Source organism: Aspergillus tanneri (assembly GCF_003426965.1).
Source record: "Aspergillus tanneri strain NIH1004 chromosome Unknown AapTan_8_pilon_pilon_pilon, whole genome shotgun sequence".
In the NCBI taxonomy this organism is placed as follows: domain Eukaryota; kingdom Fungi; phylum Ascomycota; class Eurotiomycetes; order Eurotiales; family Aspergillaceae; genus Aspergillus; species Aspergillus tanneri.
In genome coordinates, this window is record NW_022984635.1 from 138802 (window position 1) to 152084 (window position 13283).

General features: G+C 45.8%; 4 protein-coding genes across 4 annotated transcripts; 2 read left to right on the top strand and 2 right to left on the bottom strand.

Annotated features, from left to right (window-relative positions):
• Positions 1-155: 155 nt before the first annotated feature.
• On the bottom strand, positions 156-1133 carry encB (metallo-beta-lactamase type thioesterase encB; the record flags this gene model as incomplete). Its single annotated transcript, XM_033575253.1, has 2 exons — positions 156-923; positions 990-1133. 2 exons carry the CDS (start codon positions 1131-1133, stop codon positions 156-158), a joined length of 912 nt encoding a protein of 303 aa, XP_033421108.1.
• Positions 1134-1861: 728 nt separating this feature from the next.
• ATNIH1004_010686 (MDR family MFS transporter) lies at positions 1862-3669 on the top strand (the record flags this gene model as incomplete). Its single annotated transcript, XM_033575254.1, has 3 exons — positions 1862-2104; positions 2171-3217; positions 3334-3669. 3 exons carry the CDS (start codon positions 1862-1864, stop codon positions 3667-3669), a joined length of 1626 nt encoding a protein of 541 aa, XP_033421109.1.
• Positions 3670-3972: 303 nt separating this feature from the next.
• On the top strand, positions 3973-5088 carry ATNIH1004_010687 (uncharacterized protein; the record flags this gene model as incomplete). Its single annotated transcript, XM_033575255.1, has 2 exons — positions 3973-4232; positions 4386-5088. The coding sequence occupies 2 exons, from the start codon at positions 3973-3975 to the stop codon at positions 5086-5088; spliced, it is 963 nt and encodes a 320-aa protein (XP_033421110.1).
• Positions 5089-8937: 3849 nt separating this feature from the next.
• On the bottom strand, positions 8938-9534 carry ATNIH1004_010688 (uncharacterized protein; the record flags this gene model as incomplete). The annotated part of the gene is made up of 1 exon (XM_033575256.1): positions 8938-9534. The coding sequence occupies one exon, from the start codon at positions 9532-9534 to the stop codon at positions 8938-8940; it is 597 nt and encodes a 198-aa protein (XP_033421111.1).
• Between the last annotated feature and the right edge of the window lie 3749 nt (positions 9535-13283).

Sequence of the window (13283 nt, forward strand, 5' to 3'; positions counted from 1 at the left end):
CCCGTGGCCTTTGGGATGTACCGTTGACCGTCTGGTTGGAATCATCACGTTTGTATAACTTCATCATTACCTAGCTTGTGACGGCGCTGGGCCTGTATATACCCACAATTCAAGAAAGGAAAACGTTCAGCTTAGCACATAATATAGACTGTGCATTACTCCTTAACAAACCAAACCCTATGGCCACTTTTGAATCGAAACCCGACGCGCTTCTCCGCAGCCAGCTTCATCAAGACCTCTTTCATAAATGGCTCAAAAACATTCTCTATCACCTCTTCAGGAAGGGCACCAAAGACATGTGACACTAGTTCTCTCGGCGCAGCGCCCTCTTTACTTTTCAACCGAAGCGCCTTCAGGCCCGCAATAACCTGACGCTCTCGTCTCTGTTTCCGCCCAATCTCAGACTGGAACACCCGACGAAGGTTACAGATTACCTGGCCATGTCCCGGGTACCCGATCTCGCAGCACTGATCCTGCATTTTACACAGACTGGCCATATACAACGATAAATCTTCCACGGCAGTGGTACCGTGCCCGAGAATATTGTCGCCGGTGAAAAGGGCATTTTCCTCTTCCAGGAAGAAACACATGTGGTCAACCGAGTGACCCGGTGTGAAAAGAGCATGGATTGTCGCGCCCTCCACGTGGAATATTTGACGGTCGACAATGGGCTTTTGTCCATTATCTGGATCACATTTGTAGATTGACTCCTTGAGTTCTGGATAGAGTCGTAAGAGGTCAGACACGCCGCCCGTGTGGTCGCCATGCCAATGTGTCAGGAGGACTTGGCTGATGGTGATATCGTGCTTGGAAAGCAGTTCCGCCACATGATCGATCCATACGGGCATGCCTTGTCCGGTGTCAATGAGTAATCTTCTGGTACCTGTGCCAACTAGATAGGTATTGGTGCCTTGAAGTTGCATCTGAAAAGGTTGTCAGCAACAACAAGCTCATTGATATACATGGAGGGATTGTCCTTTATAGCATACGTGACCAGGATTGCCACCAAGTATGCGGAACACTCGAGACGAGACTTGTTCTACCTCTGGTAGTTCTGGCAGTGATCGCACCTGTGCATTCAGGTAATCTTCAAATGCATAGAGGTTGACAAGTTTATTGATAGAGCGGTCCATAACTAAGGACCTGATTTAAAGGCGGTGGGTTGACTGGGACACGAATTCACGCTGAGTTGTATTGTGCAGGAAGATGCCTTAATACTTGTCCCTGGTCATGAATATATTGATCTCCCTTGTCAACATAGACGAAAGATTACTGTACACTTACCGGAATTACCGGAACAGCCGCAACAAGTACAATACAGAACAGACGGTCATTTGTATCACCAACTAAAGCGTTCTAGGCTTGGCTTGATCGGGCTTATCGCCTCGGCCCATCTACCCCAACCCCTAAGCCTTGACTCATTTGAGAGTGAGATAGGAGTCGAGCGGCAGATGGTGATTAAACTGTCCCAACTCAGTTGACCTGCAGATTGGACAGCCATATAGCCTTTCAGCAACTACAGGAACAAAAACAGCAGAAAATGTGATGGATACACCCTAGACAACTAAAGTACATGCTACCTGGACAACAAACTCAGGGTCTTGAGGGTTTCGGGCCCGAGAACATAAATCCGATTGGCCACTGACTTCCGAGACGTACAACATGGGCCCGAAAGTAGTTTTATATAGATATTTTATATGTTCGATAGCTTATATACTTCAAAATTGTGGAATAGTGCGACTCAAAGTCTCACAACCCTCTCCTCACTCTTGTTGACCTACCTAGATTGCATTAGAGTATATATCATCTGGAAGGTATACTCTTAATTGAACGTTTACTCTCAATCAGTTCCAACCGAAAGATGCCAGAAGACCCAATGTCGCGAGAGATTTCAGCCAGGGGCAAGCGGTCTTCCTCAGGAGTACAGGCCGTATCAGAGAATATCCCAGACGACTCTGTCTCCAAAAATGAGGTCGCTGCGGAAGAGCCAGTCGCACATCCCAACGAGAAACCCGAGACTGGGGACGACCATGAGTATCCTGGGCGAATGTCCTTAACAGCAATCATGGTTGCGCTGAATTTAGCAATATTCCTGGTCGCTCTGGTAAGCAAGATCCTCGCCTCTATCCATTGCAAAGGTCATCGAAACCTCACATTCTTTCGCCTCTAGGATCGAAGTATTATCGCCACGGCTATTCCACGCATCACCGACGACTTTCATGCCTTGAACGACATTGGATGGTATGGAAGCAGCTATCTGGTGACAGGCTGCGCCTTCCAGCTTATCTATGGCCGCTTCTACACCTTCTACCCACCAAAGTGGGTGTTCCTTTCAGCCATCGCCGTGTTCGAGATTGGTTCTGCGGTGTGTGGAGCAGCACCAACGTCGACTGCATTTATTATCGGCCGGGCAATCGCAGGATTAGGGTCCTGTGGTATATTCACCGGGTCGATTGTCCTCATCGTCGATGTAGTGCCCTTGCAACAGAGGCCGATGATGACAGGATTTATGGGGAGCATTTTTGGTGTGTCCAACGTGATTGCACCCTTAATGGGCGGAGCATTTACGGATCGAGTAACATGGAGATGGTGTTTTTATATTAATCTGCCTGTCGGCGCTGTGACAGTTATTATTATTATGTTCCTCCTCAAGGCATCTCCTCCGCCGCATCCATCGACAGCAACGACTTTCCGAGAGCGAGTGAGCCAGTTCGATCCGCTCGGGGCATTTTTCTTCCTGCCTGGTATGGTATGTCTGATTCTTGCCCTACAGTGGGGAGGAACAAAGTACCCCTGGAGCAATGGCCGCATTATCGCCCTTTTTGTGCTATTCGGTATCCTCATGATCGCCTTTGTAGCGGTGCAGGTGTGGAAACAAGAGACTGCCTCCGTTCCGCCACGAATTATCAAAGTCCGAAGTATCGCAGCCGGGGTCTTTTACTCCCTCACCCTAGGAGGGTCGATGATGGTTATCGTCTACTACCTTCCTATCTGGTTCCAGGCCATCAAAGGGGTCAGTGTTGTCAAGTCCGGTGTCATAAATCTCCCCCTCGTCCTCTCACTCGTGATTGCCGGGATCCTGGCGGGAATAGGGGTAACACGCATAGGTTACGCCGTGCCGTTCATGTATGCTAGCGCTATCCTGATGTCGATTGGAGCAGGATTGTTAACCACATTTACTGTGTTTACCGGGCATGCTAAATGGATCGGGTACCAAGTAATCTATGGATTCGGTCTGGGTCTAGGGATGCAGCGAGCTAGTGTCGCCGCTCAAACGGAACTGGAGAGAGAAAGGATGTCCCTACTGGTTCTGCGTTAATGATGTTGTCTCAGTCGTTGGGTGGTGCTATTTTCCTGGCAGTCGCCCAGACAGTTTTCACCAATGGCCTTATCTCAAATCTCCAAGGGGCAGTACCAGACTATGATAGCAAGAGCCTCGCCCATATTGTTGAAGGTGCGGGAGCAACTACTCTTCGTCAAGTTGTCGGTGGTCAAGACCTGCCGGCTGTGTTGGTAGCTTGTAATATGGCTGTAAGAAACACGTTTATCGTCGGGCTGGCTTTGTCCTGTACTACTATCATCGGCGCTGTCTTTGCTAAATGGACAAGTGTCAAGAATCCACCACAGAAGAAGGGCGATGGGCCTGCTCTGAAAGGTAATAAAGCTTAAGGAATACTTAAATGCTCCTGACTAGAAGTGCATTGGTTGACCTCTAAAACACCCTCGGAGAGGTTGGACGGAAGGCGCAGGGTTATAATGCAGGGTCTTGTCAGAATAAAGCTAGTCCATATTGGGACATCATGTGAATATATATACCCAATACTCCTCATAGAGGGGTTGGGCAGAGAATCCTTCTGAATACAACAACTTCATACCCCCCCATATAATCTAACAATTAAGAGTCTCATTTGTTAAAAGAGCACTCATATATAGATAGATATATATCTATATCTATATTAACCCTATTTCGCTATGTCAACCATTCAAGACAGCACCATTCGCCTCAACACACAGGAGGACTGGATGCAGTGGCAGACGCAGTTTGAAGGCCTAGCTAGAGGCAAGGATATTTGGGATATTATTACAGGTGACGGAGAGGATCTTCCAAAGCCTAGAATGCCTAACGAAGAGGATTATCTTCCTCCACCTGCTAATAGCACCCGAAATGCCTCCACAGGGTCCCATGCGGAATATCAGTTGGCTTGGACAATTTATCGAACCAAACTGGAGGAGTACAACAAACAGAAAGCGGAGTTAAATAAGATCAGACGAATGGATTCAAAAGACTGTATCACCACAAGTCTATGAATTCTGCTGCATTCCTTCTATTCCTTGAACGACTGGTATGACAACCTAAAGAAGAATGTTGGAGTTGATGAGTTTAGAGTCAAAGAACTGGCTCGAGAAGCTTATCAAAAGGCCATCAAGACTCCAAAGCCCAGGGACATCAACACCTGGATAAACAATTGGGAGTTAGCCATGCAGAAGGGGATAAAGGCAAAGATTGCAGTTGCTACTTCCTTAACTGATTGGATTAAAGACTTTCTAAATGCAGTGCGATCTTTGAATCCTCACTGGGTAGAATCTTATTGGATAAATAAGAAGCAAGACATTCAAGAAGAAAGCCTCTCCTTTAGAATGGTCGCGCAGGACTTCCGTGATAGCATGAATCGAATGGGATTACCTCAAGGCAAGATTGCCAAGGGATCATTCGGTCCTACCTTTGGAACTCAAGACGAAGGTAGTGATGCCTCTATCTCTGGAACTCATGGCAGAGATAGTGACGAAGATAAGGCACCCGCACCAGATACTAGGAGGTCCCGAAAGCGGAAGCAGAGGACCGAAAGCCGTGGATCACCGAAGGAGTTCAAGAGGAACAATCCGGGATCATCAAGACCGGCAAAGGCCTGCAGAGCTTGCGGACAATGGCATAATTGGAAGGATTGCTTTTATTTATTCCCTAGGAAGGCCCCAGAAGGATATCAGGAGCGTTCTGAAGTTAGAAGATTGGTAAATCTGTCACTAAAGGATGATCAAAGCTTTGCCAAGCAGGTGGAAGAAGAAATAAAGCAAAAGGCTCAAGAATGACTAGAAAAGGAACCAGCATCTCCTTCCTTTCTAGTAAAGAAGTAGGGAGAATACCTACTTCTTTTATCTTGCTTCCGTCCACATATCCTCTCAAGAACTCTGCAATCCTTGACTCCGGCACGACTATCCATATATTCAACCAGTTCTCTCGATTCGATCGATACCAGCCAGCGGCACCCGGAGATTTTGTATGGGCAGGAGATTCAAAAGTCTCTATTAAAGGATACGGCAATGTCAGCATTAATATTAACTCGAAGGAACGGAAAACAAAACTACGACTGTATGATGTTGCTTACTGTCCTAATATGGCGTGTAACCTAGTGTCTTTGAGGCAACTCCATCGAATGAATCTATGGTGGGACAATCAACCTGGTCAGAATGTTATTCGCACTATAAAGGGGTTTCCAATCGCTTACCTGGAGGATCGACATGATCAATTTGTCCTTGAATATATCCCGGTATCAACACATGCAACATTCGCTACCAGATCTTCACATCAGAGTTCGAAGTCAGTGCGAGCAGATGCTAAGAAATGGCATCTCCGCCTGGGGCACCCAGGACCGCAAGCAATAGAGCACCTAGTTAATGCTTCAAAAGGTGCTAGGATCCGGGGTCCGACGACAGTGAATGTGATGCTTGCGGAATAGCCAAAATAAAGCGTCAGATTCAACGTTTTCCCCGAGGAATAAAAGAAGGACTGGATTGCAACTGGCAATTGACTTTCATGACTTTGAACAAGGATATCAAGAACTTTAAAAGCCTTATGTTGGTGACAGACAGGTGGTCTGGCATTATCTGGGACTATTATTTTCAAAATCGCACCGCGGAGGCAATTATCAAGGCATTAGAGGACCTATTTAGGACTCTAAAACATCAGTACAACATCATGCCTAAGGTAATTGAGTGTATAATGAGATAGTTACCAGAAAACTCCAAGTCTACCACTATATCCTTTCGAAAGGCATCAAGGTTGAGCCTTCTGCGCCTAATACGCAATCACAAAATGGAGGTGCAGAACGCTCAGGGGGTGTAATAAAGGATAAGGCTAGAGCTATGCGGGAAGGTGCTAAATTGCCTGCGTTTCTATGGCCAGAAGTGGTACGAGCAGCAGTTTACCTATTTAACCGAACACCTTATTATCAAGCCAATAGGAAAACTCCTGTTGATAGGTTCCATACCTATATTGCACACATCGTAAGGTGTTGTGGTGGAGGATAGAAAGCCTTAGCAAGCGCATCTAAAAGTTTATGGATGCAAGGCCTTTGCAATGACTCCTGAAGCTCAGAAAAAGGAGAAAAGACTGCAGAGATTTAATCCAAAGGCATGGATAGGATATCTAGTTGGATATGACTCCACTAATATCTATCGAATCTGGTTGCCTCGGTTGAATAAGGTTATTCGGACAAGGGATGTAATTTTCAATGAAGAGGAATAATTCTCTGGTGACATAGCTAAGACCTTAGCCACCATGCAGGATGAATTTCGACAAGTTCCCTTAAAGGAGTTTAATCAAATGGTGGAGAATATTGAGCTTCAAAGCTTGCCAATGAGATGGCAGAGGATTCTTTGTCTAATGGACACTTTGACTCAGTTGATTATCTTGCAGATATTCCAGAATCAAACCAGCAAGAAAAGGAGCAAGATACTTATCCAACACCTCCGGAAACACCAGAAGCTTCATTCAATCCAGCGTCATTATTTGCATCGGCATTTTTGCAGCGAATCCACTAGCCCACCAGCAACTCCGAAATTATCAAGACATCTGCGGACGTGGAAGGCAACATTCCTAGCAGGACGACTTATTCAACCTGTTCGAAGACATAAAGAAAAGACGATCAGCAAAGTAACATTGGAACGACTCCAGAGATGCCCAGGTGGCCTATCCAAAATACACCGTCGGAATTTGCCTCCAGAACCAGTATGGCATAGAGACCTGGAAGATCATCCACTAGGATCTCTGTTTAAACAAGCAGAAGAGGATCATCTCAAAGGTCATAGAGATATGAGGACCTGGGAAGAGATACGAAGATCCACCTGCTTAGGCAAACAAGTCCTAGATTGCAAATGGGTGTATGTGTATAAATTCGACAAGCACGGCAGATTTCAAAAGTGCAAGGCTCGACTAGTTGTCCGTGGAGATCAACAAAAGGACCGTACAGATGATCTATATGCAGCGACATTAGCTATTCGATCATTTAGGACTTTGATGTCTCTGCGGCCCGTTTTGATCTTGAATTAATTCAATATGATATCACAAATGCATTTGTTAATGCAGATGTGGATGAGGATGTCTTTATGCGGATGCCTCCTGGTTATAGAGTGCCTGGAAGACTGCTAAAGCTAAAGAAAGCCCTCTTTGGACTAAAGCAGTCCCCAGTTCTGTGGCAAAGATTGTTCACAAAGAGCCTTCAAGATCTAGGATTTAAATCTATCCCACATGAGCCATGTTGCCTAGCCAAAGGAGATATCCTTATATTCTTCTATGTGGATGATATTGTCTGCGCTTTTAGAAAGGAAAGCAAGAAGAAAATGGAAGAAATTATCCAAAGGCTTCAAAACCAGTATAAGATGACTGGAGGCGATAAACTGAAATGGTTTCTAGGGATAGAAATAATCCGGGATAGAAAGAGGCATCTAATATGGCTAAGTCAGTCCTCATATATAGATAAGATTGCTAACCTTTCAGAGTCAGAGCCAAAAGGTTATATCCTTATTCCAATGACTCAAGAGAAGTTATCTCTATATTCGAGTGCAGCAAGCTATCAAAGCATCCACCGATATCAACGAAAGATTGGTTCCTTAATGTATGCTGCAGTTGTGACTCGTCCAGATATAGCTTTTGCAGTATCAAAGCTATCCCAATTCCTCACCAACCCAAGTCCGGAACACCACAAAGCAGCAGATCAGGTGCTTAAGTACCTAAAAAGGACTCAAGATCTAGCTCTGCAGCTGGGGGGTGGAGATAATTATATCCTATATAGTGATGCATCCTTCGCAGACAACAAGGACAGAAGAAGTTCGCAAGGGTATATTATTCAACTATTCGGAGGGACCGTGGGATGGAGAGCGAATAAGCAGGCAACTGTGACAACATCTACAACTGAAGCAGAGCTATTAGCATTATCGCAAGCAGCGAGGGAAGGGATGTTTATGGAGAGACTTCTAAGGGATCTGCAACTTCACCTGGATAATCATCAAGTTCACATTCTATGTGATAATATGCAGACAATCCGACTTGTTAATGAGGACATCAACCGACTGCAAACACGGCTTCGTCATGTGGACATCCATAATCACTGGCTAAGGCAAGAGGCAGAGTCAGGAAGGATCCAAATTGAATATTGCCCCACCAACAAGATGTTGGCAGATGGACTCACCAAGGCGCTTCCAAGGGAGAAATTCGAGCTATTTGTGAAGCAGCTTGGTCTAGTTGACATATCTAGGCAGAGGACAAAAGGGGAGGATGAAAATCATCGACATTTTGATGAATTTGATGATATTCTGTGTGGAGAATGAATATGGGAATAGCTTCAAGTTCAGGTTCAAAGGATGTTTTGGAACCTGAGGGGGTGTGTCAGAATAAAGCTAGTCCATATTGGGACATCATGTGAATATATATACCCAATACTCCTCATAGAGGGGTTGGGCAGAGAATCCTTCTGAATACAACAACTTCATACCCCCATATAATCTAACAGGTCTCCAAAATAACCAAAAAAAAAAAAAAAAGCTTTAAAATGTATGAGTATGTAATTGAGAATAATAAAACAAATATCGCACAAGAGTATTGACCTTCGTAAGTTTTTCCAAAATGATAGAAACCAGTAAATCGTGTAGGTTTAAATAGTTTCAAAAATAACCAACGCTGTTTGACTGCTGCTGATACTCCTGAAATGAAGCATCCCACTGAGCCCAGTCAAAGGGGGAGTTTTCCTCAGGATATAGCCCTACAGAAGAGGCAAAATGAGCATTATAATCGACTGGGTTCGTGCTCTGCAAGACGCCCTCCCGTAGCTGGGGACCATAGCTAACATGACTTGCATCCATGGTTATAGCAGCCCTAGCAGGAGTACTCCGCTGGTCTTGGTCTTGAGATGATGAAGCAGCCACTCGGGTGCAAGCAGAAGGTGAGTACAGGTTTATCTGCTGCGTTAATTCTAGGAAAGTTGGAATAATGCTCGGCTGTGGGATGATAGACATGTGCCGACGCTCACACTCCGCTACATAGGCTGCCCATGCTTTGACAGCTAAATTCGCCAGGGCAAGGTGCAACGGGCTCCTTGCTCTAGGCCCTTGCTGATGATACTGGCGGCTACAAGTGACGTCAATTAAATACCAGGCCTTTGTAGTTTCGTCTCCTATAGCTCGGTATCGAAGCTCGTCCAGTATGTAAATCAACGAGTCCCAATGGAACTGGTTATCTACATGCCACAAATATTTCTGCATTTTAGAATATTGCCATACTCAATCACGCTGAGGCAGGTCTTAAAGAGAAGATTTTTCTTAACTTGGGTTGGAATTTCGCCTTTCTCATGATAAACGCGGGGATGGTGGGCAGCCAGGCGTAGTATTAGTGGTACTGACCATGCTACAATCATGGTCATGAGATAAAGCGGGATAAACGGGTTGCAATGGGTAGCGAACTTTCTCTTAATAACACCCTCAAGCTTTTTAATCATACGGTCTTTCTCTTCAATCGGAGTAGAGCCTCGACTTATAGTCTCCCAGTATCCATCAAACGTAACCGGTTTTAACCTAGATTAACGATCAAGCCACTGACCAAGCTTATAACGTATTAGACAAAAAATCATCTCCGTGGCACCTGATAACTCAGGAGGAGTTTCTTTTATTTCCACATCCAGATCACTGTTATTGATATTTAACGGAATGTGGGTATCCGTGAGAGGGTATAAAGATAAGGTGGAGCTATATATGCGGCTAATTGCAGCATCTACAACTGTAATTTACCACCAAAGTCGACGACGCATCTCAGTTTCAAATATAGGTAAACCAAGACGAGATCCATCCCGATGAAGACCAATTCGTTGAGTAATTTGTATTACAATGCCACTTAGAGACCAGAGTATGTGTGGATTGTATACTGTACAAACAAATAGCTGCATAGCAATAAGAAATAAGAAACCGTGGGACAGGAAGTAAAAACTCACTATAAATATCACAAATGCCTGTAAGACAGCCATGTTGGATGTCTTTAACAATCCTGCCTGTACCAAAGCTGATTGGGCAGCCTGCTGATATTAAGCCAACAGGGTTGCTCTGGACTTTCCAAACCCATGCAGGACTTCTTCGTCACTTAGAGATCTAAGTGCTGCGCAGTAGATTGCAAACATAAGAGCTTCAAGTTCACTTGGCATAGAATCAAGATTACCACTTGCATTCAGAATGCGCTGCTGTAAGGTAGGTACATGGATTATCTTTGTTAGTGGGTTTACATTCTCAAGGAAAATATGCCATAGTTTGAATATATAAACTGGATTTGGATGTAATCTAGATAGGTTGGGTGTAAAGGCTGCACCAAAAAGAAGAGCTCCTTTATCCAGCTCAAGCTCGCGTTTAATCCGCACCCTCGGTATCTGGTAAGATACACCGCCTGAACTCTCAGGAAGAATAAATTCCGCATCTTGAACCTATAAAACGTAATCAGTCTACAACTAACCGAACAACTTGAGTAGTGAGGATATCATTGCCACGAACCTTATTGCTAGCTCTCTTCCACAAGTTGCTATTGTAGGTTGTTAGTCTTTGATAACAATCACCATACAGATAAAAGGAACTAACTTATCTAGATATATGGATCTCTCGCCTTTTGAAATTAATCTCCCAGGCCCAATTTCGCTCCTAGTATTAGAATGGAGGCCCATAGGACCATTCTGTAGCATGTGCAGCCTCGTTCTGATGTTATTACCAACCAAGGACTCCTCGTTCCCGTCAGATACTTTAGTCTTCGGAATGTCATCATTGCACTTCAAGGTTCTAAGCACAGTCTTTTGCTGCGCTTTCCTCCGCCGACGAGATGGAAGGGGGTCCCGATATTGGCACAGTGCATGGTCCTTGACACAAGTAGAGCATGGTTGTCTCCTATCACATTTGACCTTCCTTCTTTGACAGACCGTACAGGCATGACTCTTCAGACCTTCAGAAGCATTAGTTGTAACGGGGGATCTGAGGCCATCAGCCATCCTATTTTTCTTTCTACCAAGAAAGCACCGATACGAAAAAGAGTCTCCTATGGCGAGGATCTCAAAGGGCGGAAGGCTGGATCAAGACAGGCCTCAACCGAGCGTGGTCAGAAAGGACTGATTCTGCCGCTCGCACCCGCGTTCGATAAGTCCACTAGACAAGGGTGTTGGAAGCGATTGCTTATTCTATTGAATGGGTGGCCAGGTGGCCGCTGGTAAGTTAACGTATTCGGTAAGCGAACCGGCCACGTAAGCGAGTTGGCCACCTCTCCCGATTTCAACGCGTTACATTATTTAAAGCAATTTAACTACCCACCATGCCACCAAAAACGCATACAAAATTAAATGATTTAATAGAGAAAGAGAAAAGGATCCAACTTGTAATAGAAGCTCTAAAAAATAAGCAGATTGATAATATTCGCCAAGCGGCTCGCTATTATAATATAGCATGTTTAACTTTGCAGGATTAACTACGTAGTATATCCACACGCCTTAAAACACGCGCCAACTCCCATAAACTAACTAAATATATGCAGATATTCTCTGACAGCCAGGCAGCTCTAAAATCAATACGGCGACCTCGGTTGGTTTCTGGACAGGAGATCCTACGGGAATGCTTAGAGCTACTCCAGTGGTGCAACGAGCAATATATCCAGGTAACACTGCGATGGATCCCGGCCCATCAGGGAGTGCCCGGGAACGAGGCAGCGGACCAGCTCGCCAAGCAAGCGGCGCAACGGGGACCCCTACGGGGACAACAACTGGTTATGCTGCAATCGGCGGCCAAACGAAAGATCAGGGCGGAGTCAAAGGCTAAATGGGCCAAGGCATGGCAACGGTCAAGGACAGGACGACCGACTAAGCGCCTAATCAAGGCGCCAGAGAAGGGCGTCCTACGGTATTGGGAAACCTCCGAAAGGCAACCAGCTCGGTGCTCATGCAGATGCGGACAGGGAGGATTGGACTCAACGGATCTCTTAGCCGTATCAACATGCGCGAATCAGCGCGATGTGGGTGCGATCTTAACAACCAAACACCCAAACATGTGCTTATGGCGTGCCCAATTCTAACCGACTTGCGGATGGACCTGCGGCGGGAACTTCAACGGAAAGGCTGCGGTGGGGTATGGATGGAGGGCTATGAGTCGGTAATACAGGAGGTAAAGGCCAGCGTGGCAGTGGCGGATTTTATGATAAAAACAGGCCTGCTCGGGCAGTTTCCAGCGGTAGACTCTGCAGCGACAGGGGTCACCAACCAAGCGCAGGGCGAGACGTCTGTCTCGGCCCGCGCAAGATAACTAATAAGGACATTGGGCTGCTGCCTGAAGCGAGTTCATACCAGCGGACGCCAGACCAGGATACCTGTGGCCGCCGAGCAGACCAGATAACGGTTCGGAGATATGCAGAAGGCGTTGGGGGGGCCGAGCCGGTGGCCACGGGGTTAATGGATATCAGAGACGCAGTGGGACCTACGGTGCAGCCCACGACTGCAGACGGAGAGGTACAGGTGCCGTCAGGGGTTGAGCAGTAACACCGCGATGTTTGGGGGTGTTGATACCCGGGGGTGACATTTATTAAATTTGCGGCCATTAGATTTCTTTGAAGCAAAGAGATTAGAAATGGACAGGCTACATACAAAGTACAAGTAGCACACAAATTCCAAATATCCGTGTTAGTTGTTCATGCTAATATCATTAATATAACGTCTGAATAGCTTAATATTTTGAACAACACCTTCGTATTACACAGTAAGTTGCCTGTCCTTAGGGATCCAATAGGACACTGCCTCAGCTTCCAATCCTCACCCGCCAAGAAATAGCAGCAGTTGCCCCACTATCTCCAGGCAGCAGAGTAACGGGCCAATGAAGGTCCAAGCTTTACCTCAGAAGAAACTGTGGGAACCCACTGCGGCCTAGGCTTTCGTTGGCATTCGCAGCCTTGTCAGAATTCCAGTCCACTGTGTCTGTTTCAGGGCAATCACAAACACACTCACACT